Here is a 26,344-nt window from a genome sequence, read left to right as displayed (position 1 = left end):
GCGGTGTTAAACCTAAAACCAAAAATGTAATATATTGCAGCTTACTAATCATTAGAAGTGATGGCTGCATTTGTTTTTGTTTTTTTTTTTTCCTTTTTCAACTGGTGATCTGTCCAGTAACACACCTCCAGTATTAGTGAGACACAACTCTGAATGAAGGAGCACAGGAGGCACAGTAGACAGCCTCATTGTCATTTGGGGGGAGTGTAAGGCTGGCCATACATTATACAATTTTCTTGAACAACTTTCCTTTAAGTTTACCAAAACCATATAATAGGAAGTCAAACACTTTCAATTTGTATGCAATCAGGGAGGACCTTGCACTACATAGTTGAAGGTAAAGCTAAAGAAATTTGAATAAGAAAATTGTATGGCCAGCTTTAGATGTACTAGCAGATTTATACACTAACAAATTGTAGACACACTCCAGCTCACACTTTATATTAAGTTACAGCAGTTTTGTTACTGTTGGGATAAAGGCTTTACATCATGTGTGCTCAACCTGCGGCCCTTCAGCTGATGTGGAACTACAAGTCCCATAAGGCATTGCAAGGCTGGCAAACATGACCCCCTAAACGTAGAGGCATGATGGGACTTGTAGTTCCGCAACAGCTGGAGGGCCACAGCTTTAGGATCCATGTTTTACAAGAATAAAATCTGATCATTGTAAGCACCCCCTGCCAGTGTTAGATGGTTTGTCTCATCCATGTAAACTGATACATTCTGCTGGAGAGCTTGTGCTTTTTTGAAAAGCAGCAGACTTACTGGACAGATCACCAGATGAAACCTGAGAAAGGAAACAAATGCAGACATCACATCTAAGAATTGGTAAGCTGCAATATAATAAACGTTTGCTTTTTCAGTTTAATATCGCTTTCAGAACCCCCCTGCCTTATAGGACTAATGTTCTTCACTTCTTTACAGATCGGGATTGAAAGTTACTCCAGCACGGTTACGGTCAGCTGCCAGTCGCGCCCCAGTCCACCCCGGAGCGATTACGGCAAACTCTTTATTGTTTTGGTCATTATCGGTTCCGTGTGCGTCATGATTATTGTCGCCGGGCTCATTTACATCTGCTGGCAAAGGCGTCTGCCCAAACTGAAAAACATGGTGAGTAAGATTTTTGTATACAATTCGATTTCACTGCTGTAGACCAATGAATGGGCACAGGGAATTTAAAGGGGGTTTCCACTTTTGGATAACTCGTGCATTGGTTGTTTTGCATCATTCAAAGGAAATGTTTTCAATTAGATAAACTTGTAAAAGAAATCAGCTTTTGGTGTAGGTAATATAGGGATAGTGTAATATTGGTGTAAGTAGTATAGGGATAGTGTAATATTGGTGTAAGTAATATAGGGATAGTGTAATATTGGTGTAAGTAATCATTCATATGTGTCAAAGTGTTTATCCAAGGCAGAGAAACAGGTTTATGAATCCCGGCCCCTGTGTGTGGCGCTCACTCCCGAAAAGGGCCCGCTGAGTGGACCCAAGGTTCTTTTCCCTCCTCAAATTACAAAAATTAAAATTATTAAAAATTGTTTTTCCAGTTCTTTTTTTTTAATCAATTTTTTAATTAATTTTAAAAATCATTTTTTTACAATCTATTTTTTTTTTTTACATTTTTTTAAATTATTTTTTTTCAATTTCTTTTTACAATGCTGTTGGGGGGGGCTTGGTTTACGATGCTCAGTTATCAATGGACACAAAAGCCGGCCCCTTTCCCCACTCTCCATCCGTCGGTGTATCTGCAGCAGCGGGTGAGAGGAAAGCTGGTAGCACTGTGGGGGGGGGGGGTGAGAGGGGGCCCGGGCACACGAGGGGTAATCAGATGTAGGCAGCAGAGGGATGGTGATCGGTGCAGCGGGACGGGAGGACAGTTACAGAATGATGCACTATGTCTGTGTCTCTCCCTCCAGCAACTGAAAGCCGGTGGCAGGGAGAGGGGGAGAAACCTGCTTTCAGCTGCTGGAGGGAGAGACACAGACACGGTGTATCATTCTGTAATTGATCCCCCCGCTGTCCGGGCCTCCCTGTGTGCCCAGGCCCCCTACAGGAGGCCTGGTGGTAACCCTTTTGGCAGCCCTGGATGGGGATAAAGGAGGCTGTGGGATACTCCAGTAGCACAATACAGAACACAAGGACACTTTGTCGTTCTCAAAGCTTCTCAGCATAGTCCTTGCAGCAGCAACATCTAGGGGACTGGACTACACTGGGACACCTCAGGAAATGTCCACATTTTAGCAAGAGCTGGCACCGATGCACAAGGGATAGTAGCAGGACACATTCACTCAAACACAGGTCTGTACTCACAAATGTCCTTGAAAACTTGGATGCCTCCTTCCAATATCAGCTGGACATTTCTCTCATGAACTCTCCAGACCAGATCCTCAGTGGGATCCCTCAATCAGTTCCAGTAAGGTTCAGTAGAATAGGTCCCCCAGCTCTAGCATAGCTGGGGCCTCGATGAGCAAGTGTAGAAGTACAGCTGGACTGGCCAGAAGGGCAGGAGATCCCTTCAGGCTGGGAACTTCTCCTCCTGGACAAGCACAGGGCTGCCGCAAGCCTCAGACTATTTATCCACTCCTCAACCACCTACTGGGCATTCTTCCCCAGGGATTGGCTGGGTCCACATAAATATTCAGGCTGCAAATTTGACTCTCCCAGCCCACTATATTCCAGAATCCTCCAGAAGGCAGGGGGGATAGTCAAACCTGCAACCAGTGAAACCCAGAACAGCCCTAAGTAATCACAAGCTGCTAAGTATGTGCAGCTGGAGGGATGGGCAGTAAAATGAATCTGTTTGTTTCCTCTGCATGGGCAAAACAAAACTTCCCTTTAAGAAAAGCCCAGCCACAAATTTAATTGTATTCCAATTTATACAGTTTGAACAATTCAAAATATAGGGGCTGTCATTGCTCACATCTTTTTGTTACTTAAAGCGGACCATCAGTCATTTTTTCATCTTTCCATCTATTAAATCTTCTGCCCTTGTTGTTTTAACTTTGGATAACTTTGGATAGTAACTTTCTGCCAGTAAATCCCTTATACAGCCCACTTCTTGTTTCTTGTCTGGTCATTAGCCTAGGCTTATGACATCTTGTACAGCTCTTTCACTCTCCTGAGAGTTTCCCAGGAAGGGAGGGGGGTGAGTCATAAGAGAGCCAATGAGAGCTGCAGATCTGGAGGTGTGCCTCTGTGTGTCTGTGTAAATCCAGGAAGTGAACAGGCAGCAGCTTCAGCTGCCCACAGTTAAAATGGCTGCAGCCAGACTCAGTGGAGGGAGATTTCTGCAGCATATTTGGCAAGTACAGAATCACAGTATATATAAAATAATATGCAAAGTGGTTGGAGGGAAGCTTCAGAACGGCAAATATGTTTTTATTACAAATTATGTGAGCAGACTGCAGTTCCTCTTTAAGAGCCCTCGGTCCTGATGAAAGCAGTGGGCTGGCTCTTGGGAGGAGTTATGATACAGTATATTAAAATGCCTTGATGGGTGGATGTCAGTCTGGTGGAGTGGGCATTCCTAGGCAGGCTATTTGCATGCAGAGGTTGGAACCCCTTACATATATCCAGTGAAGTGACTGGCCTCAGGTGATACACAGAGATGAAACCAATCCTCCTACATAAGTTATACCTGTTTAACTGCAGCCTTCTCTTCTCTAATTCAAAGTCCAGAAATTGTGAAGCTGGTCTGAGCTGTCAGAAAACAGAGGTTGGGGAGTTTCACTCTACAGAGCTCAGTAAGGAGAGCTCTGAGAGCTGATTGGAGGGAAGGGACACACCTCCTTCACACAGCACACAGGAACAGCTGAGGCTGTCAATCACAGGCTGTGTTCTGGAGGTCCCACCCCTGTCGCTTTTTTTTTCTTTTGGTGAAAGGAAAACTTGTCAGAAGTGACTCATTCAGATAGCAGAAAAAGGAGGCAGCAGACAGAAATGACACTTAGTGCTCTGGATTTAGACAAGTACACACTATAGAGGGATATGTTTTGTTCATTTTTCATGTCTAAGGGTTACAGCTACTTTAAAGCATTGGTGAAAACAGACACCCCTAACCTCTGCCAGACACACTAAACTTTTGATCAGTCATTATTATTCTACTGTACATATACGTTCTGCAATATGGTGGAGTAAGCTTTATCTTTATATGCTGCGGAATCTCATTGATTCTATACAGTGACACTCCCTCTAGTGGTAGAAAGCAGACACTGCTACCACATTTTCTTAAAAAATTATACTTTCATTGTCCTGGATGTAGCTTATGCCATTTACAGTAAGTTAAAGTGGGTGCATTCAGCTGAGCCTACTAGCAATACACTAAAATGCTAATTTTACAAATGTCAAAGGGTGTCTACATCTTCCAAATATATTTTCAATAGTGCCATCAGTGCAGAAATTATTTCTTGTATATAGAACTTGTATTAATGTAATGTTCAACAATTCACAACAATCCCAGCAGGAAGGCGCCTGACTGGGAACACTCACAGAATGCAACAGCAATGAGTAGCAGACCAGGTCTCAGGCGTGCTAACAGCGTCTGTTGTGAGGGGCAGAATGTGGCCTGGTCAGTCCAGAGCCAAATGGGGAGGTGTACAGGAAGGATGGCACGTCCTTATCTTTTCTCTACTCCTCTGGAATTTCTCACTGATGCTAATCACTGTCCCTGTCAAAGTGGTGACCTGTTCCTACACTACCCATGCATGAAATGCGAACCAAGCCTGGGAACCAGGGCCTTAGGTAGGCTCTGCCTGGACCAAGATGGCTGTCAGCGTCACATGGAGCGTAAGCATCCAATCAGATAGCTTCCTCAGTGACCCAGGAAACCATAGAGGGACCATGTTCCTCTTGACCTCCCTTCCATCTGCAATACTGCTGCAGTCGAGCGCCACCTACAGTGGAGAAAATAGACTGCACCTGCCTCCAAATGTGCAGGTAGCAAGGTACAGTCAATAGGCAAAATCTTGGTCAGAAGTCTAGGCCGAGGTTGATAACTGAGATGGGCACCAAACATAGACTGATAAGGATAATCAAGAAGTAGGTCTGGTGAAAGCCAGGTCAATATCGTAAAAGAAAATAAGAAACATACCTAGAAGTGGCGATTGGCTATGCTCCCACCTGGACACAGTCTGTTCCCATTGGGGTGTCTAGTTGTGTGCGTGGCATATACATTATCACTATTTTGTTGCAGACCTATGGTTACACATGCTACTATGCTGTTATTTTTATCTTTTGCATATATATTGTATATACTATTGACAGTAACCTGAAAATGTTTTATTATACTGGTAATTTCTTTTGTTTTGGAAAATCTTCAATAAAAAACATGATAAAAGAAAGCCAGGTCAATATCAAAGTCAACATAAGGCTCAGGATCAGGAATTGCAGGAACTTAGAATTAAAGATTAATAATGATCCATTGCAGGTTTAACCACTTAAGGACTGAGCCTCTTTTTGAGATTTGTTATTTACAAGTTAAAAACAGTTTTTTTTTGCTAGAAAATTGCTTAGAACCCCCAAACATTATACATTTTTTTCTAACACCCTAGAGAATAAAATGGCGGTCGTTGCAATACTTTCTGTCACACCGTATTTGCGCAGCGGTCTTACAAGCGCACTTTTTTTGGAAAAAAACTTTTATGAACTAAAAAATAAGATAACAGTAAAGTTAGCCCAATTTTTTTTATATTGTGAAAGATAATGTTACGCCGAGTAAATTGATACCCAACATGTCACGCTTCAAAATTGCGCCCGCTCGTGGAATGGTGACAAACTTTTACCCTTAAAAATCTCCATAGGCGCCATTTAAAAATTCTACAGGATGCATGTTTTGAGTTACAGAGGAAGTCTAGGGCTAGAATTACTCTCTCACTCTCTCACTCTCACTCTACCGATCGCGGCGATACCTCACATGTGTGGTTTGAACACTGTTTTCATATGCGGGCGCTACTCACGCATGCGTTCACTTCTGCACGCGAGCTCGGCAGGGCGGGGCGCGTTTACATTTTTTTTTTTCTTATTTATTTTACCTGTTATTTTTTATTTTTATACTGTTCTTTTAAAAAAAAAATGTGTCAAATTTATTCCTATTACAAGGAATGTAAACATCCCTTGTAATAGAAAAAAAGCATGACAGGTCCTCTTAAATATGAGATCTGGGGTCAAAAAGACCTTAGATCTCATATTTACACTTAAATGCAATAAAAAAAAATTGTTGTCATTTGAAATAAAAATGGCCCTTTAAGCGCTATGGGCGGAAGTGACGTTTTGACGTTGCTTCCGCCCTGTAATGAGACGGAGACGGCTGGGGGCCATCTTCCCCTCACTCGTCTCCAAACCTAACACCGAGAAGGATCTGGTCGGCTACGGTAAGCGGCGGAGGGCACCGGAGAGCCCCCTCTCCCGCCGCTGATAAAGGTGATCTCGCGGCGAATCCGCCACAGAGACCACTAATATCGGAAACCGAACCGCCCGCCGAAGAAGAGGATACCGGGGTTATGGCAGCTAGCTGCTGCCATACCAATATTCCTCTTCAAAGTGAGGACGTATATCGGCGTGCCGCGGTCCGGAGTTTTAAATAGCCCGCTAGACACCAGTAACTGTAGGGAACCTGTAATATATGGATCCAGCCTAAGTCATCTTTTTATTTACTCCATGTTCCTCTTTAATGTCTTTCCAAGGAGCTGCATTTCGTGGAGAATGGCTGCCACGATAATCCCACCCTGGACGTGGCGATGGACGGACAGTCGGAGATGCAAGAGAAGAAGGCGAGCATCAACGGTGGCACCGCACACCAGGCGGATGGCTGGGAAACCCTAATCAACAAGCCCGGCAAAGAAGAGAATGAGGCTATGGAGGAGGACACCCACTTATAAAGGCCAGCGACAGCCCGGTCTGTAGGCAGAACTTTTATTGGCCGTGGGGCACCTTCAGGATGCGTCATTTTACCAAACCCCAGTTGCTGGGACTAAAAAAAAAAAAAAAATGGAGTTTGTCGATCTGTAGCAGCACAGAAGTCTAGATAGAGCACACAGTGTCAGTGACTACTCATAAGCTGGTCCGCGGTTTACAGTGTTTAATATGATTGCACTTTACTCTTCCAAAGATTAAATTCAGAGTCGGCTCACCAGCGTAAATATTATCTGTCAGACGTTTTTCAGAGCAGCCTTGGCTGGACAGAGCGTTGTTTTAGATTAGGCACTGTACATTTTCTCCCCCCGTGGCGATGTAGGACTGGGATCGCTTTTAAAACGCACAGACCGCCTCCATTGTTCTGCCTTGCTATGCCAACCGTATGTAGTTTGTGTCCTTACAGCTTGGTACCAAGTCCGTTGGGCAAATTATGAAAAATGAAAAAAAAAAAGAAAAAAAAAAAAAAAAAAACAGGGTAGCTACAAAAGAGTTTCCTGGTCTGAGGGATTATTTTTCACCTATGATGGCCGACACGTAGATGGTGAGCAGGTCTGCTTCAGTGCTGTAAACAGCTCCTTGGCCTTGGCACCTACACGCCTAAACTACATAGACCATTTGTAGATGCACCAGTAATTTGTACGCAATTGCAGGAGACCTGTTACGTGATGGTAAGACCCAATGTGCTATGATGTAAGCTATATGAAGCCATTATTGCTCATGCAAGTGCAACAATGGCGCTCAGTTAATGGCAGCAGCATGCTACAGTGCACTGTAGCTTACACCTTAGGGGGTCCATTGCACCATCATCTTTAGAAAGTTTGCAAGCAACGTTAATTTTGGCACAGTTGAGGTCATGTGATTGTCTAAATGATGCTAGTCCATGTAAACAATCATCATAGATTTTATTCTAGTATTCTTTCCATAATCCCTGCAAGCATTGAGCTGGCGTGTTGTCACATGACCATCTTAAAGAAGCAGAATATCACCCATCGTGGCTCCAACCTGCGCTTATTCCTGTAATCCTTTACTGAAAATCTAGTGCTAAGACTACTGTTAGACTTGTGGCCAATCAAAGCCTTGGGACAGTAGGAGTTTTAAAGTCCCTGTGACTTCTATCCATATAGTGCCTGTAGTTTTGTGACCTTGCTGGGCTGTATGGCTACAGAGCTTAAAGTGATCAATGCCATTGCTCTCTCTATCCTATCTAGGAGTACCTGTGCATAGAGCCTCCTTGAAGCTACTTTGTGCCGCATGTCACAGCTCTCTAGCAATCCCTAGATAGCAGCTGTGCAAACTGTGTAAAAATCTATTGTCACGTTCCCTTCGCGGCCAATCAAAGCCTTGGAACAGTGAGAGTTTTTAACGTCCCTGTGGCTTTTACCCATATAGTGCCCATAGTTTTGTGATCCACCTTGTTGGGTTTTATGGCTGCAGAGCTTAAAGTGATCAATGCCATTTCTTTTTCTATCCTATCTAGGAGTACCTGTGCATTGAGGCTTCTTGAAGCTACTTTGTACCGCATGTCACAGCTCTCTGACAATCCTTAGATAGCAGCTGTGCAAACTGTAAAAATCTATTGTCACGTTCCCTTTGTGACCAATCAAAGCCTTGGAACAGTAATGCCCCGTACACACGGTCGGACATTGATCGGACATTCCGACAACAAAATCCTAGGATTTTTTCCGACGGATGTTGGCTCAAACTTGTCTTGCATACACACGGTCACACACAGTTGTCGGAAAATCCGATCGTTCTAAATGCGGTGACGTAAAACACGTACGTCGGGACTATAAACGGGGCAGTGGCCAATAACTTTCATCTCTTTATTTATTCTGAGCATGCGTGGCACTTTGTCCATCGGATTTGTGTACACACGATCGGAATTTCCGACAACGGATTTTGTTGTCTGAAAATTTTATATCCCGCTCTCAAACTTTGTGTGAAAATCCGATGGAAAATGTGTGATGGAGCCTACACACGGTCGGAATTTCCGACAACAAGGTCATATCACACATTTTCCGTCGGAAAATCCGACCGTGTGTACGGGGCATTAGAGTTTTAAAGTCCCTGTGACTTATACCCATATAGTGCCAAAAGCTATGTGATCCACCTTGCTGGGCTGTATGGCTGCAGAACTTAAAGCGATTAAAGCCATTCCTCTTTCTATCCTATCTAGGAGTACCTGTGCATACAGGCTCCTTGAAGATACTTTGTGCTGTATGGCACAGCTCTAGCAATCCCTAGATAGCAGCTGTGCAAACTGTGTAAAAATCTATTGTCACTTCCACTTTGTGACCAATCAAAGCCTTGAAACTTTAGGAGTTTTAAAGTCTTTGTGACTAGTTTTGTGATCCACCTTGTTTAAAGTTCCTATGACTTATACCCATATAGTGCCCATAGCTATGAGATCCACCTTGTTGCACTGTATGGCTTAAAGCGGAGTTCCACCCACTTTTAAAACTTTTTATCAAAATTATTATTAGAGCATATATATTCAGCAATGGAAAGTTTTTTTTTTTTTTTTTTATGTCAGCTTACCGAGATATTAATGTTTTCAATGTCGTTTCCGCCTTCTGACACCCGCGGATATGTCCGTCATATCCGGCGGCGCACTGTCTCCTGGGAGCTTTGTGTAATAATTCCCAGGAGTCAGTGTGGATCGCCGCCGCTCATCATCGTGATATTCCGAAACCAGAAGTGACGCGATGCTTATCTTAATTGCCATCACTACGGGGCGGGCACTTCCGACGACGACGCCCGTTGTGATGGCAACGTGAGAAGTTTCCTGCACTGCAAGCTTTTCATACTACGCATGCGCGAGGATGGGCGGTGCATGCTGGTCGTTCAGCTGCACCGTATCCCGGAAGATAATGCTTGTGGGCTTCACATGCCCACAAGCAATATGGGAACTGCCAAGACAGCAAAATATAAGGTATTTCTCTATATAAAATCTTCAATCTAGCGGCAAAATTAACTATAATCCTGAGTGGCATTAGTATATGTTATGATACTGAGTTAAGCATTAGAAAAAAAAATTCAAACATGTTGTTGGAACTCCGCTTTAAAGCGACCCATGCCATTCCTCTTTCTATCCTATCTAGGAGTACCTGTGCATTGAGGCTTCTTGAAGCTAAGTTGTGCCGCATGTCACAGCTCTCTGGCAATCCCTAGATAGCAGCTGTGCAAACTGTGTAAAAATCCACTGTCACATTCCCTTCCTTCATCTCTTCTTTCCCCAGTGGCAGGAGTTAGGCTTTAAATACCAACTTCCAATTAATGCTTCATTTTTACCTGAGCACCAGTGTTTCCAATGACCCTCCAGCTTCTTATATCTCCCAGCCCAAAGTGTTGTCTCTGCCCCTCCCACAATAGGGATAGGGTTGTAAGCTCTAAGAGCTCGATTCCACATGTATTTATACTGTTTCAATGGTCTTTATTGAATAGTTTTACCAAGTAAAGGCTTTCCATGCACTAGTAGAGCTTAATTCAAAACGTATCGTTTTCAGAACATTTAATCAATTCTCTAATCGTTAATGGGGTCAAGTCAATGTTCATTTTCGACCGCAGTGATGTAAAAAAATCAAAGGAGCGGGATGGAAATGTTTTCTCAAATGAATACATTTCTAACCATGTATGTGGTTTTCATTCAGGAAAATCCATTCATTCCGAAATTGAATTCTAAAAGCAAACAAAATTTTTAAGTACTTTCGAACAACATTCATCGGGTCATCGACTGTACTGAGAATTTTAGTATGAATGTTCGCACAACTATTTGTATATTTGAAATCTACTAGTGTTTGGCCAGCTTAAGTACAACATGGAGTGTCAGTTACATAATTCGTTAGACAGATCTGAAAGATTAACAAATATACCCAACACAAAGTTGAGGGTGACTGTGAGTCGAAAGCAGAAATAAGTTATAGATATCTAATTATTTGTTACAGCTGGAGGCTCAGCAATACAAATATTATATGAGTGATACTAACTTCTTTAGAGGAGACTTTAAATTATCTGTTCTTTCCACATTATGGAGAAGTGTGACGCTATCATTTGGCCTTACAATAATTATGGCGGTTGGATGGAACTTTGGATTCTGGTGGCAACGTCTCACCAATGGTACCTCACCAGAAGTGCTACTTGGTTTGTTCCAACTTCTGTAGATGTCATTTTTACTGGACAGCTTGGCTTGGTAACGGAAGTATGAAAATAACAGATTTATTGGCAAGATCGTCAGGTAATAAACATTTTACATTATGGAGAAGTGTGACGCCATCGTTTGGCCTTGCAATAATTACGGCGGTTGGATGGAACTTGGGATTCTGGTGGCAACGTCTCACCAATGGTTTCTCACCAGAAGTGCTACTTGGTTTGTTCCAACTTCTGTAGATGTCATTTTTACTGGACAGCTTTGCTTGGTAAGGGGAGTAGGAAAATGACAGATTTACTGGCAAGATTGTCAAGTAATAAACATTTTACATTATGAAGAAGTGTGACGCCATCATTTGGCCTTGCAATAATTACAGCAGTTGGGTGAATCTTGGGATTCTGGTGGCAACATCTCACCAATGGTGTCTCACCAGAAGTGTCATATGGTTTGTCCCAACCTCTGCAACTGTCACTTTTACTGGACAGCTTGGCCTGTTAAGGGAAGTAGGAAAATAACAGATTTAACGGCGAGATCGCCATGTAATAAAAATTTTACAGGGATTATTAAAAAATAAAAATAAAATATTGCTAGAGAAAGTCTGCACCATAAATGGTTAATTAGGCCCAACACTACAAGTATTACATGTATGAAACTGACTTCTTTGGAGCAGACTTTTCATTATCTGTTCATTCTACATTATGAAGAAGTGTGACGCCACCATTTGGCTTTGCAATGTCTACGGCAGTTGGGTGGAACTTGGGATTCTGGTGACAATGTCTCACCAGAAGTGTTACTTGGTTTGTCCCAACCTTTGTAGCTGTTACTTTTATTGGACAGTTTGGCCTGGTAAGGGAAGTAGGAAAATAACAGATTTATGGGTAGGATCGACAGGTAATAAAAATGTTACCGGGAGGTTTTTTAAAAAAAATTGCTAGAGAAAGATTGCATCATAGATGATAAATTAGGCTTCTTTGGAGGAGACTTAATTCCTTTGCAATGGTTACGGCAGTTGGAAGGAACTTGGGATTCTGGTGGCAACGTCTCACCAATGGTGTCTCACCAGAAGTGCTACTTGGTTTGTCCCAACTTCTGTATATGTCATTTTTACTTGACAGCTTGGTAAGGGAAGTAGGAAAATAACAGATTTACTGGCAAGATCATCAGGTAATAAACATTTTACATTATGGTGAAGTGCGACGCCATCATTTGACCTTGCAATAATTATGGCAGTTGGGATTCTGGTAGCAATGGCTCACCAATGGTGTCTCACCATAAGTGGTACATGGTTTGTCCCATTCCCTGCATCTGTCGCTTTTACTGGACAGCTTGGCCTGGTAAGGGACGTAGGAAAATAACAGACTTACAGGCAGGATCGCCAGGTAACAAAAATTTTACAGGGATTATTTAAAAAAAAAATGCTAGAGAAAGACTGCACCATAGACAGTTAATTAGGCTCAACGCTCCAAGTATTACATGAATGATACTGACTTCTTTGGAGGAGACTTTTCATTATCTGTTCATTCTACAATATGGAGAAGTGTGATGCCAGTCTTTGGCTTCGCAATGGTTTCGGCAGTTGGATGGAACTGGGGATTCTGGTGGCAACGGCTCAACAATGGTGTCTCGCCAGAAGTGCTGGTCTGGTTTGTCCCAACCTTTGTAGCTGTCACTTTTACTGGACAGCTTGGCCTACTAAAGGAAATAGGAAAATAGCTGATTTACAGGCGGGATCAATCAACTAAAGCTATGTAATAAAACTGCATCAACCTGCATCATTAATGATTACATTGTTAGTTTGGTTGAAAAAAAGACAGTTCAAAATGTTTCCAATATAAATTTTTCCAGTAGTTCTACTCTAATGCCGGCCATACACAGTTCGAATTTCGAAAGAATTTTCTTTAGAAAATCGTATCTAAGAATTTTCGTACGAATTTCGCACCATTAGTTGGCGCTGCAACAACGGCCGATTTTCGTACGGCAATCAAATTTGAGGAATCGGACATGTTGGAAATTTTTAGAAAAACAAATGATTTTCTAATCAATGATGGGAGAATCGTGCAAGAAATGTAATAAGAAAAGAAAATTTACGGAGAGAAAAGAAAATTCCCGGCATTCCCACATGAGGTGAAATTGAAGGCTTGGTTGGCCGAATTTCGAAAATCAATGTGGCATCATCGGATCACAAAAAAAAAAACAAACTTTCTGATTTTGAAAGGAAAATTTGTTCGAATTTCGACCATGTATGGCCTGCTTAAGACGTGATCTTTCTAGTCAAGATGAAAACATGCACAATAAGCACAAACTTGTGAAATACAGGATTTTTAGGGTCCAGAGTTCAGGTTTGGTTCTGCAGATTTAACGGCACTACAAGTGGCAGCACGCCCCCCCCTTCCCCTCCCCCGCCAAGGACATACCATTTCCACAGCAGTTGGAGAGCTTTATATGACTTACGTCTGGTGTAGCAGTTTGGAAGATAGCAGATTACTCGGTATGATGTAATAGAGTTCTATTTGTGTAACGGCATTTCAGTGCGTATAAAAGATTGTTTCTTTGTAAAGCTATCAGTGTGATTTTTTTTTTTCCAGCTATTCTTTTCTTTTTTTTTTGAATGTACGTAAAGCCTGGCCGTCCCTTCACTCCACGAAACAATAGCGTTGTCGGTGTATAGCTTTGATGGAATGTGCACTACTGCGTAATAAAACTATTGCTGTTTGACTGTTGGCCAGACACTGTCTTCGATTGCCGTCCGCGCTGACAAATTTACATGAATAAAAGGAAATATCTGAGACGCCTGCCTTTATTTTTTTTAGCTTTGTGTGACGTTGGCCTAACTTTGGACTCTTATTGTTTTCTTTTTAAAAAGTGGACCTGTGAATTCATCTGAAAGCAGAACTAAACTCTCCCAATCAACATGAACTATTTTTAATCCTTATGCTGCTAGCCTTAGTAAATACACTATATTACCAAAAGTATTGGGACACCTGCCTTCACACGCACATGAACTTTAATGGCATCCCAGTCTTTTTTTTTTTTTATTATTTGAAAGGTGTTTATATAGATGTTTTTCATAAACACAACACAAGAATAATATACACTATCACTAAATGTACATTAAAGATAAAGTTACATTTTCTGCACACTATCCTTTCATAACAAGTTTTAATACACCAATGCACAGAAGCAAATTAAATAAGATCACTGGTAATGGTTGCTGCTGGTGGGGCTGAATGTATAAAAGGATCATATATTGATGTATCTTGGGGAATCTCCAGGTTAGAAATGAAATAAAAAGTAAGAGATTTTTCTTACACAAAAAAAAAAATAAAAAAAAATAAAAAGAATAATATACACAAGCACCATAGATATAAGGCAAAGTATGTAGATAAAACCAGTAAACATAGATATGGCATATTTGCATAAACGTAATTATTAGAGGTTAAAAACCCTCCAGGCTTCCACACAATCTTAGAAAAAAGGTGGTAGGAGGTGGGAGTATTTAATGCCAAATTAAAGAGGTGTACGGTGCCAGGAACTTCAGATACAACCATACATACACATTCATACCCACACCACACACCCCCAACCCAAAATCTGCGCCATGTTCTCTGAAATAACCAATGGGAAATTGAAATTAAAAAAGAACCAAAGTAGCCTACCCAAGCAATGCCCACCATCCATGTAGGACCACGGACTATATTGAAGTAAACGCTGATCAATCAAGTGGTGAAGACAAGACATCACCCCAAAATGTTTCAGAGACATCCAACCAGGGTTTGCCATATTTTTGTAAATTTCTTAGGGCACGCCCTACTTTTATAGATGAACTTAAACTTGGGTATATCTCCATGAACAATACAGTAAAGAGTTTGAGCCATGGGAGGAGCAGCGTCCTTCCAGTGTAACAAGATTACTTTACGTGCAAAAATATACATATCAGAGTCCTCGCATGAGTTCTGGAGACAAAATCATTCAGTGTACCTAAAAGTCCAACTTCCAGGGTCTGAGGTATTGGAAGATTAATCTTATGCTCAAAGAAACCAAATAAGTCCTTCCGGCATCCCAGTCTTAGTCCGTAGGGTTCAATATTGAGTTGGCCCACCCTTTGCAGCTATAACAGCTTCAACTCTTCTGGGAAGGCTGTCCACAAGGTTTAGGAGTGTGTCTAGTTGGGTGAAATGTGCAGCGCTTATGTGATCATATAAACCATAACAAATAATATGAGTACAGAAAACGTGAATAATAAATGATGTGCTCAAAAATACTCCAAGCAGTCCTCTATTATGACATGTGATGTCTATAAACAGAGGAACTTGGATGTGTGATGTCCAAAAAAGAAAAAAGTCAGTGACAAGCTTCAGTCATGTGTGATGATAATCCTCAACCACATGTGGATATAATATAGTGACAGTCTTTAACTTCAAATATGTATGATGTAATAACAGTTGATAGTAGATCCACCACCAAAGACACCAGAAGCTGCTTACCAGAGGGATTGAACTTGAATAGGTGTACACCTAGTGAGTCAATCAAGCTTTGTGGTATAATATACCAAGGGGATCAGATGCTCTATCCAGATATGACCTCCAGATGGACCTCCGAACAGGTGTAAGGTATGGATGGACTCAGTAGATATAGGCAGTCAGCCCCATCATTAAAAGAAAGAGGAAGGCAAAGATTACTTTACGTGCAAAAATATACATATCAGAGTCCTCGCATGAGTTCTGGAGACAAAATCATTCAGTGTACCTAAAAGTCCAACTTCCAGGGTCTGAGGTATTGGAAGATTAATCTTATGCTCAAAGAAACCAAATAAGTCCTTCCGGCATCCCAGTCTTAGTCCGTAGGGTTCAATATTGAGTTGGCCCACCCTTTGCAGCTATAACAGCTTCAACTCTTCTGGGAAGGCTGTCCACAAGGTTTAGGAGTGTGTCTAGTTGGGTGAAATGTGCAGCGCTTATGTGATCATATAAACCATAACAAATAATATGAGTACAGAAAACGTGAATAATAAATGATGTGCTCAAAAATACTCCAAGCAGTCCTCTATTATGACATGTGATGTCTATAAACAGAGGAACTTGGATGTGTGATGTCCAAAAAAGAAAAAAGTCAGTGACAAGCTTCAGTCATGTGTGATGATAATCCTCAACCACATGTGGATATAATATAGTGACAGTCTTTAACTTCAAATATGTATGATGTAATAACAGTTGATAGTAGATCCACCACCAAAGACACCAGAAGCTGCTTACCAGAGGGATTGAACTTGAATAGGTGTACACCTAGTGAGTCAATCAAGCTTTGTGGTATAATATACCAAGGGGATCAGATGCTCTATCCAGATATGACCTCCAGATGGACCTCCGAACAGGTGTAAGGTATGGATGGACTCAGTAGATATAGGCAGTCAGCCCCATCATTAAAAGAAAGAGGAAGGCAAAGATTACTTTACGTGCAAAAATATACATATCAGAGTCCTCGCATGAGTTCTGGAGACAAAATCATTCAGTGTACCTAAAAGTCCAACTTCCAGGGTCTGAGGTATTGGAAGATTAATCTTATGCTCAAAGAAACCAAATAAGTCCTTCCGGCATCCCAGTCTTAGTCCGTAGGGTTCAATATTGAGTTGGCCCACCCTTTGCAGCTATAACAGCTTCAACTCTTCTGGGAAGGCTGTCCACAAGGTTTAGGAGTGTGTCTAGTTGGGTGAAATGTGCAGCGCTTATGTGATCATATAAACCATAACAAATAATATGAGTACAGAAAACGTGAATAATAAATGATGTGCTCAAAAATACTCCAAGCAGTCCTCTATTATGACATGTGATGTCTATAAACAGAGGAACTTGGATGTGTGATGTCCAAAAAAGAAAAAAGTCAGTGACAAGCTTCAGTCATGTGTGATGATAATCCTCAACCACATGTGGATATAATATAGTGACAGTCTTTAACTTCAAATATGTATGATGTAATAACAGTTGATAGTAGATCCACCACCAAAGACACCAGAAGCTGCTTACCAGAGGGATTGAACTTGAATAGGTGTACACCTAGTGAGTCAATCAAGCTTTGTGGTATAATATACCAAGGGGATCAGATGCTCTATCCAGATATGACCTCCAGATGGACCTCCGAACAGGTGTAAGGTATGGATGGACTCAGTAGATATAGGCAGTCAGCCCCATCATTAAAAGAAAGAGGAAGGCATATAGTGTAACTCCGTATGGAAAAAGTGTGTCTAGGGCAGGGGTCTCAAACTGGTGGCCCTCTAGCTGTTGCGAAACTACAAGTCCCATCATGCCTCTGCCTGTGGGAGTCATGCTTGTAACTGTCAGCCTTGCAATGCCTCATGGGACTTGTTGTTTCGCAACAGCTGGAGGGCCGCCAGTTTGAGACCCCTGGTCTATGGGAATGTTTGACCATTCTTCAGGAAGCCCGTTTTTGAGGTCGAGAAGGCCTGGCTCGCAGTCTCCGCTCGAATTCATCCCAAAGGTGTTCTGTCGGGTTGAGGTCAGGATTCTGTGCAGGCCAGTCAAGTTCCTCCCCCCCAAACTCGCTCATCCATAGAAAATGTATTGACTCGGAGGGTTCGATGTGTCATTGCCATCATCCCGTGAGTAATTTAAAGAGCAAATATAAACCTCAGGTTTAGGATTTTTGAGGCAATGTAACAAAAAAGAATTTTTTTAATAAAAGTAATAATTTATTAATGCACAAGAGATTTCATAACATACAAAAAATACTTCAGAAATAATATAATTAAAAAATCTTATGGAATCTCTTGTGCATTAATACATTTTTTGTTACATTGCCTCAAAAATCCCAAACCCGAGGTTTATATTAACTCGCTCATCCATGTCTTTATGGACCTTGCTTTGTGCACTGGTGCGCAGTCATGTTGGAACAGGAAGGGGCCATCCCCAAACTGTTCCCACAAAACTGGGAGCATGAAATTGTCCAAAATGTCTTGGTATGCTGACGCCTTAAGAGTTCCCTTCACTGGAACTAAGGGGCCAAGCCCAACCCCTAAAAAACAACCTCACATCATAATCCCCCTCCACCAAATGATTTGGACCAGTGCACAAACCAAGGTCCAAAAAATACATGGATGAGCGAGTTTGGGGGTGGAGGAACTTGACTGGCCTGCACAGAGTCCTGACTTCAACTCGATAGAACACCTTTGAGATGAATTAGAGTGGAGACTGCGAGCCAGGCTTTGTTGACCTCACAAATGCACTTCTGGAAGAATGGTCAAACATTCCCATAGACACACTCCTAAACCTTGTGGATGGCCTTCCCAGAAGAATTTAAGCAGTTATAGCTGCAAAGGGCGGGCCAACTCAATATTGAACCCTACGGACTAAGACTGGGATGCCATTAAATTTCATGTGCATGTAAAGGCAGGAGTCCTAATACTTTTAGTAATATAGTGTAGATAGGAAGGTATGGTATTTTTACTGGTTTTAAACTTTTTTTTTTTTTTTTTTGTAAATTTCTTAAAGAGGGAGTAAACTCCCATTTCTGACTTGTATCTATAGGTAAGCCTATAATAAGGCTTACCTGTAGGTACTGTAAATATCTCCTAACCATGCACTGTTTAGGAGATACTTACTGTAGATGCAGCCGGTGATGTCATTGGCGCATGCGCTCTGAGCCGCAAACAGTGGCTCCCCCGCGCATGCGTGGGAGTGACGTCATCGTGGCTCTGGCCAGTCACACAGCCGGAGTCCGCGGTCCTGGAAGGAAGACCAGGTGAAGATGGAAACGGCCTCCAGTGGTGACTGCGCATCACTGGAAGGCTTCGTTTTCAGGTAATGCAATGCATACTAGCACATTATGACATTACCTTGCAGGTCAGAAAAAATAAAATAAATCCAGCGGTTTACTACCGCTTTAAGTTACTTCCTGGTTTCTGGCCTAGGCCAAGCGATGTCATACATCCCAGGAGTCTTCATGGCTTTCTCAGCTAAGCACACCCTCTTACCTGAGCTAAGGGCATATGAATTCCAGGAAGTAAATGTTACATGTATCATCTGCCCTTACTCAAGATGACCAAGGCTAGAGATGCTAGGGGGGTGTTTTTCATAGTGATTTCTCAGATAAAGAATGGAGACATGGATGGATGGGTGAGTTTGCTTTAAATATTAAAAATGAATCAAATCGCGTTTTCAGGTGCTCAGACACAGTTAAAGTGAGTCTAAGGCTCGGTTCACACTGCCACGACCTGAAAGTCGTGCGTCTTACGGTGCGACTTTGCCAGACGACTTGCTGGCGACTTAAGTACTACTTTATACGACTTTGAAATGACTTTGAAACAACTTTGAAGCAACTTTCAGGGAACGCCTAGGTAATCTTCCTTTAATGCCGGATCCAAATCACATCAATATAGATGAGGATCTGACTTGGAGGCGACTTCCATTAACGTCTATGGGCACAAGTCAGAGCGACTTTAGAAAAGTGCTAATTAAGACCACTCTCATTAACTAACATGGCATTTCACATGTCATGCGACTTGGGGTCTCACAAGTCAGATCTCAAGTCATGCCAAGGTTTTAATTTAAAAAAACCAAACACGTTATACTTACCTGCTCTCAGGGGCGGCTGGTGCTCAAAATTTTTTTGGGGGGGGCGCAAACAAACTGAAAAAAAAAAAAATCAATTGCAGCCACTGTGCCATCAAACACAGCCACTGTGTGCCTATCAAACGCAGCCACTGTGCCCATCAATTGCAGCCACTGTGCCCATCAAGCGCAGCCACTGTGCCATCAAACTCAAGCCACTGTGCCATCAAACTCAGCCACTTTTCCCATTAAGCGCAGCCACTGTGCCATCAAGCGCAGCTACTGTACCCATCAATTGCTGCCAGTGTGCCCATCAATTGCCGCTACTGTGCCCCATCAAATGCTGCCAGTGTGCATCGCCCGGCACTTACTTGTCTCGCAGCGGGTCAGCGGCGGTGTCCTGCACGCTCCTCAATGTCTTCTTCTGTCCTCTCTATCAGGCATCCAATCACAGCGCCTGACGTTTCAGCCAATCAGGTTACAGGTAACGGACCCGAGCACCTGATTGGCTGAGAGGCGGTTCAGTGTTAGCAAAGCGAATTCCTTCGCTTTGCTAACACACAGCTGAGTGAACAGCCTGTGGCTCTAATCAGGTGCTTCCAAAAAACACCCCCGCCGCTGTAATTCAGGTGCCCGGCGCCCGAAAAGGGGCCGGACACCTGAATAGGGGGTGTCAGCGGTGACCATAGAGAGATTCATGCAATGCATGAATCTCTCTATGGTGATAGAGAGGTGCCAGGAGAGAGGGGGCGGCGCTCCTGTGCCCTTTATGGACGCACCGCCACTGCCTGCTCTGTGTAATGGTTTTGCATAGAGCAGCCCCGATCCTCCTTTTTGTTTTCGGGCCCCCTGTTGGTGGTCCTGGCTCTTCCCCCCTGCCGAATTCCCCAATAGCTAGCCTCTGGCTATGGGGGGCACTTGAACAGGCTCACTCCCGAGCCACGCTACTGTGAATGGACATTGTCTATTCACACACAGAGCGCAGCTTGGCCCCGTCCCTCTCCTCATTGGCTCACTGGCTCTAATTGATAGAAGCGGGAGCCAATGGGGAGCGAGAGACCTGGGAGAAGCCGCTGCTCTCATGCACATCGCTGGATCGAGATGGGGCTCAGGTAAGGGTAAGGGGAGGGGGGCTGGTGGGGAGCTGCACCCTGAAGATTTTTGAAGACCAGGCCTATTTTTGGCACTTTTTGTTTACAAGAAAAAAAAATAGTATTTTCTGCTAGAAAATTACTTAGAACCCCCAAACATTATATAAAAATACACTTTAATGAATTTTAATGCACACAAACACAATATAATACTCAATTTTTTGGTAAAATATAAAATTTGACATTATGCCTAGTAAATAGATACCTAAAATGTCACGATTTAAAATTGCGCACGCTTGTGGAATGACGACTAAAGTTACAGAGAAGGTCCGGTGCTAGAATTATCGCTCTCGCTTTGACATTCGCGGCGATACCTCACATGTGGGGAGCGATCGCCGTATACATATGTGTGCAGGACCAATGCGGGCGTTTTCCTTTGAGCGTGAGCACAGGGGGGCGTGGCGTGCGTTAAACTTTTTTTCTTGATTATTTATTTTATTTTACCCCTTGTTTCTTTACATTTTTGTATTTTTGATCACTTTTAGGCACGTGATGGACTCTCTTTATGGAGAGATCTGGGGTCTATTAAACCCCAGATGTCTCCTCTGCCCTTCAAAAGCACCCGATCGCACCAAGATTGGTGTCATCAGATACATTCCAAATTTAAAAATGGCGCTGTTTACATCTGGAGAAACCGGAAGTGTTGAAAATGCTCGTCGCTTTCAGTTTCCAATACCATAGAGCTCACCGGTCCTTGACAAGCTCTGTGGTAAGCCATTGGAACCGATGGCTTTCATTCCGGGCTGGCTGGTGGGATGGTAGAACCTTGGAGAGGCTACCTAGCTGCTGAGTGGCTTTTACAGGCGGCTGGAGTCACCATCCCGTCCCGCCGCCTGTAAAAGCCATCCAGCGGCTAATTAGCTGCTAGGATGGCTTTTACATAAAAAGCTGTCCCTTGGCTGAAAAAAAAACAATACTGGTATGATGCCTGTAGCTGCTGGCATCATCCCATTAAAAACACTTAGGCCTCGTGCACACAGCGTTTTTAGCTTTTAGCAGCGTCAGACGTTTTATTTTGCAGCTTTAACAAGGGGGCCCCCAGATCCCAGCCCCCCCCATGTGAATTAGTAATGGGGTACATTGTACCCCTACACATTCACCCACAAAAAAAGTGTCAAAAATAAAAACAGTACACAGGTTTTTGACAAAGTAATTTATTAAAGCAGCTCCGGCGTCTCTTCTACTTCCGATTCCTTCTCCCTCCGGCGATGTCTTCATCCTCCGGTTCTTCTCCCTCCGCTGATGTCTTCTTCAGCTGCTGGGTCTCCTCTCTCTCCGCTGTCTTCTCCCGCTGTAATGCTGGGCCTGCCGTTTGCCATTACTTGTGAACAAAAATGTGTAGCGCTAATGGAATGGTCAATGTGTGTGTGCCAAATCTAAACCGTGATGGTGATATTCAAAAATAAAAAGTGTATACACATAAACATGTAAGTAATAGAACATATATCAATGAAGTGATTGCATGGACAATTGTAGCCACAGAGATCGCTGTAACTTATATACCAAATGGTCACTAATCAAATGTGTAGAAACCAATATGAATGATAGTGGTGACAGGAATAAATCTGTGAATCACAGTAAGGGCTCTTTCACACTGACGATCCGTATGTCCGTTTTTCATCCTTCCGTTTTCGGATGAAAAACGGACATACATGTATCTCTATGGAGCGTCGGATGTCAGCGGTGACATCCGACCCGCCCTGATCCGAAAAGTGTAATGGAGGAAAACCCTACTTTTCCATTTTCGGATCGGATCGGATGACGACGGACTCTACGGTCCGTCATCACCCGATCCCCCATTGGGGAGAGCGGCGCTCTGACAGGTCCGTCGCTGCGCAGTGTGCAGAGACAGACCTGTCATCTTCCTGCTCAGCGGGGATCGGCGGAGCGATCCCCGCTGAGCAAGCGGGTGTTCACGGGGCGGGTCATCACTGATCCGCCCCGTGTGAAAGAGCCCTAAATGTCATATCATCAGTGCAAAACCAGCAAAATTATACATGCAGGAATCGGGATCAAATAAACCCGACGTGTTTCGTCCTCATAGATGCCCCAGCAGAAGTCTATGAGGACGAAACGCGTCGGATTTATTTGCTACCCCAGCCATTGTTTTACTGCGCTTTTTAGTTCAATTGAACCAAAATTTTTACTGCTCATTTTTTACTGAATGTTGAAAAACTTTTTTATTTCAATAAATCCTTTATCCTTGCCGGATTTACACTATGTGGAGGCTCTCTCTTTTTGTCCTTTACACCATGGGAACTGCCTCTGATTGAGCAGAGCTCAGCTGATGATCTAAGTCAGCCCTAGGAAAGCGAAGCAAGACAGATGGAAGTCCAGGCTTGGCCCATCCCCTTCGGTGGCGAGTAAATCTCCAGGCTCCCCTCTCGTCAAGAACATCTGATGGGTTGGGATTAGATCCATTCTCACCGCTTGACGGTATAAGCACATTTGACTCACCGCTGACGGCTTGTGAGTCCACCATTTCTGGTAAGGGTATTTCATCTTTCTTTACTTGAAGCTTTATGATGAGAAGATAGTACCCTATATGTCAGCAGCGCACTCCCAACAGTCTTCGAGAAGCATACAAGATTAGAAGTATTACCAGCAGCATGGCTTTATTCCCATGCACCCTCACCCTGCATACCGATATGGACTTTAGATGTATAACATTATATCTACATGTTACCACCCGTTTATGTTTATGACACACATTACCTGGATCCATTAGACACGTGGTGTCGCTAACTTTATTCATTTATTCACTTTCGTATATATTCATGGTATGCCTGTTTTTTTTAGGATCATTCACTTAGGCCCCTTTCACACTGGGGCGGTGGGGGCGTCGGCGGTACAACAGCGCTATTTTTAGCGCTGCTGTACCGTCGTTCTTGCAGCGGTATTCGGCCGCTAGCGGTTCGGTTTTAACCCCCGCTGACGGCCGAAAAAGGGTTAAATCCGCTCGTACAGCACGGCTATAGCCGCGGTATTACCGCGGTATAGCCGCGCTGTCCCATTGATTTCAATGGGCAGGAGCGGTTTAGGAGCGGTGAATACACCGCTCCTTCCCCGCTCCAAAGAAGCGGCTCGCAGGACTTTTTTTTACCGTCCTGCGAGCACACCGCTTCAGTGTGAAAGCCCTCGGGCTTTCACACTGAACAAACAGCGGAGGCTGTTTAGGGGCGGTTTTCAGGCGGTATTTTTAGCGCAATAACGCCTGCAAACCGCCCCAGTGTGAAAGGGGCCTTAGGGTGTTTTGATCTCGATTCCTGCATGTATAATTTTGCTGGTTTTGCACTGATGATATGACATTCACTGTGATTCACAGATTTATTCCTGTCACCGCTATCATTCATATTGGTTTCTACACATTTGATTAGTGACCATTTGGTGTACAAGTTACAGCGATCTCTGTGGCTACAGTTGTCCATGCAATCACTTCATTGATATATGTTCTATTACTTACATGTTTATGTGTATACACTTTTTATCTTTGAATATCACCATCACGGTTTAGATTTGGCACACACACATTGACCATTCCATTAGCGCTACACATTTTTGTTCACATTTATATCTCACAATCAGTCTGATTGTTGTTGTGTTGGCTGCTTACAAATTAGAGCTGGCGCGGCATTTCTTCCATTTACGTATAGTTTGCCATTACTTATATAGCCATGGGGCAGGGCCACCCCGGTGACGTTACGTGGAGGCCCTGCCCCTTGTGACGTCACCCGGGGCATGATGGGGCGGTGTCATCACAAAGGGGTTTTACCCCCTTAAAGTGGCAAGGGGGCGTGTCCTATGCCTGCATACTTTTGCTGATAGGTGTCCCTCATTCCCATCTCAAAAAAGTCGGGAGGCATGTAAATGTCACTGGTCCCAAAAAAAAGTGTCAAATCTGTCTGCCGCAATGTTGCAGTCCCGCTAAAAAAATCGCAGATCACCGCTATTACTAGTAAAAAAATAATTAATAATAAAAATGCCATAAAACTATCCCCTATTTTGTAGACGCTGTAACTTTTGCACAAACCGATCAATATGCGCTTTTTGCGATTTTTTTTTTCTTTTACCAAATATATGTAGAAGAATGCATGTCGGCCTAAACTGATAAAGACTTTTTTTTTTTTTTTTGGGGGGGGATATTTATTATAGCAAAGAGTAAAAAAAAAAAAAAAAAAAAAAAAAAAAGTTTCTTTTTTTTTTCAAAATTGACGCTTTTTTTTGTTTATAGCGCAAAAAAATAAAAACCGCAGAGGTGATCAAATACCACCAAAAGAAAGCTCTATTTGTGGGAAAAAAGGACGTCAATTTTGTTTAGGTACAGCATCGTCCGACCGCACAATTGTCAGTTAAAGCGACGCAGTGCCGTATCGCAAAAAATAGCCTGGTCATTAAGGGGGTAAATCTTTCCGAGGTTGAAGTGGTTAAACGTGTGTGTGCAAAAAAAAAACAAAAAAAAAAAATGCAAAAACAGCTCTGGCAGCAAAAGAGTTAAAAAAAGTTGAATGAGGTCCCTTGGCCATTGGTGAGCTCAGTACATACAGGGCAGGAGCAGGCGAGGATCACATAGGATAACACTTCCTATAGGGTGACCTTGATCAGACATGTTGATTGGTCTTCTGTCTCCTCTCTGTGGGTTGGAAGGGTGATGGGAATCACGTGACCTCTCACACACAGCCCCCTGTCCTGTTTACTTTGCAGAAGTCACACGGAAGGGGGCGGGGCGTCATCTGTACATATCTGGATATCTCCAGTGTTGGGGGCGTGTTCAGGAGCCTGTGGGAGGAGTCCAGGTTGTTCTGCGCTGGTGGTACGGGATTGTGGGCGGGTAGACGTGTTGATGGATGGATAGGGGGCGTGGTTGTGCGGTGAGCGGCGTGCACAGGTAAAGCGGAGATTGGAAGGTTTGTATTGGGAGGGGCGAGGCTGCGAGAAGTGCGGCGTGTTCGTATTGGCCGGGGCGGGGATCTATGTGTTTCTATTGGTAGGGGGTATCTTCGGCATAGATAAGGGGGTGTGGTTACGTCTGTGATGGGTTGTTTAGGGGAGGGGCTGTGCGTGTTTGCTATAGACAGGGGGGCGGGGATCTCCGCAGTCAGCTGTTTGTTGTCTCTCCGTTCGGTGTGTCTCCTCCGCTCGCTCCGCCCTCTCCGGTGCTTCCGCTCGCTGCTTCCCGAACTCGCCGGGTCAATGAGCCGCTCGCTCCGCCCAGCGCCGGGCCCGGGCCGATGGACACCAGCGACCTGTTCAGCAGCTGCAGGAAGGGCGACATCTACCGAGTGCGGTGAGCGGGGGAGGGGCGGCTGCTGGAGGGGATAGAGAGAGAGCTGACTCACGGGGGTGACACCATACTGGGCTGGGGACAAGTGGGGGGGGGGGTGACACCGCACTGGGGACACATGTCTGGGGGGGGGGGGTGGCACCGCACTGGGGACACATGTCTGGGGGGGGGGGTGGCACCGCACTGGGGACACATGTCCGGGGGGGGGGGTGACACCGCACTGGGGACACATGTCCGGGGGGGGGGGGGGGTGGCACCGCACTGGGGACACATGTCTGGGGGGGGGGGGTGG

At 43.7% G+C, this 26,344-nt stretch overlaps 2 protein-coding genes across 3 annotated transcripts in view; both read left to right on the top strand.

Annotated features, from left to right (window-relative positions):
* Positions 1–13,847, top strand: part of PODXL2 (podocalyxin like 2) — a 36,031-nt gene extending 22,184 nt beyond the window's left edge. For both annotated transcript variants that reach the window (XM_073591909.1, XM_073591908.1), the window contains exons 8-9: positions 925–1,110; positions 6,681–13,847. In XM_073591909.1, coding sequence (XP_073448010.1) covers positions 925–1,110; positions 6,681–6,875 — 381 coding nt within the window. In that variant the 3' untranslated portion in view covers positions 6,876–13,847. The remainder of the gene's footprint in view (positions 1–924; positions 1,111–6,680) is intronic.
* An 11,976-nt stretch (positions 13,848–25,823) lies between these two features.
* ABTB1 (ankyrin repeat and BTB domain containing 1) overlaps positions 25,824–26,344 on the top strand; it is a 71,747-nt gene continuing 71,226 nt past the window's right edge. Inside the window, exon 1 of the mRNA XM_073591907.1 lies at positions 25,824–26,055. Coding sequence (XP_073448008.1) covers positions 26,000–26,055 — 56 coding nt within the window. The 5' untranslated portion in view covers positions 25,824–25,999. The remainder of the gene's footprint in view (positions 26,056–26,344) is intronic.

This window comes from Aquarana catesbeiana, linkage group LG07 (genome assembly GCF_042186555.1).
Source record: "Aquarana catesbeiana isolate 2022-GZ linkage group LG07, ASM4218655v1, whole genome shotgun sequence".
NCBI classification, from domain to species: Eukaryota; Metazoa; Chordata; class Amphibia; order Anura; family Ranidae; genus Aquarana; species Aquarana catesbeiana.
Note: the sequence above shows the minus strand (reverse complement) of the source record. Positions and strands in the feature narration are given on the sequence as shown.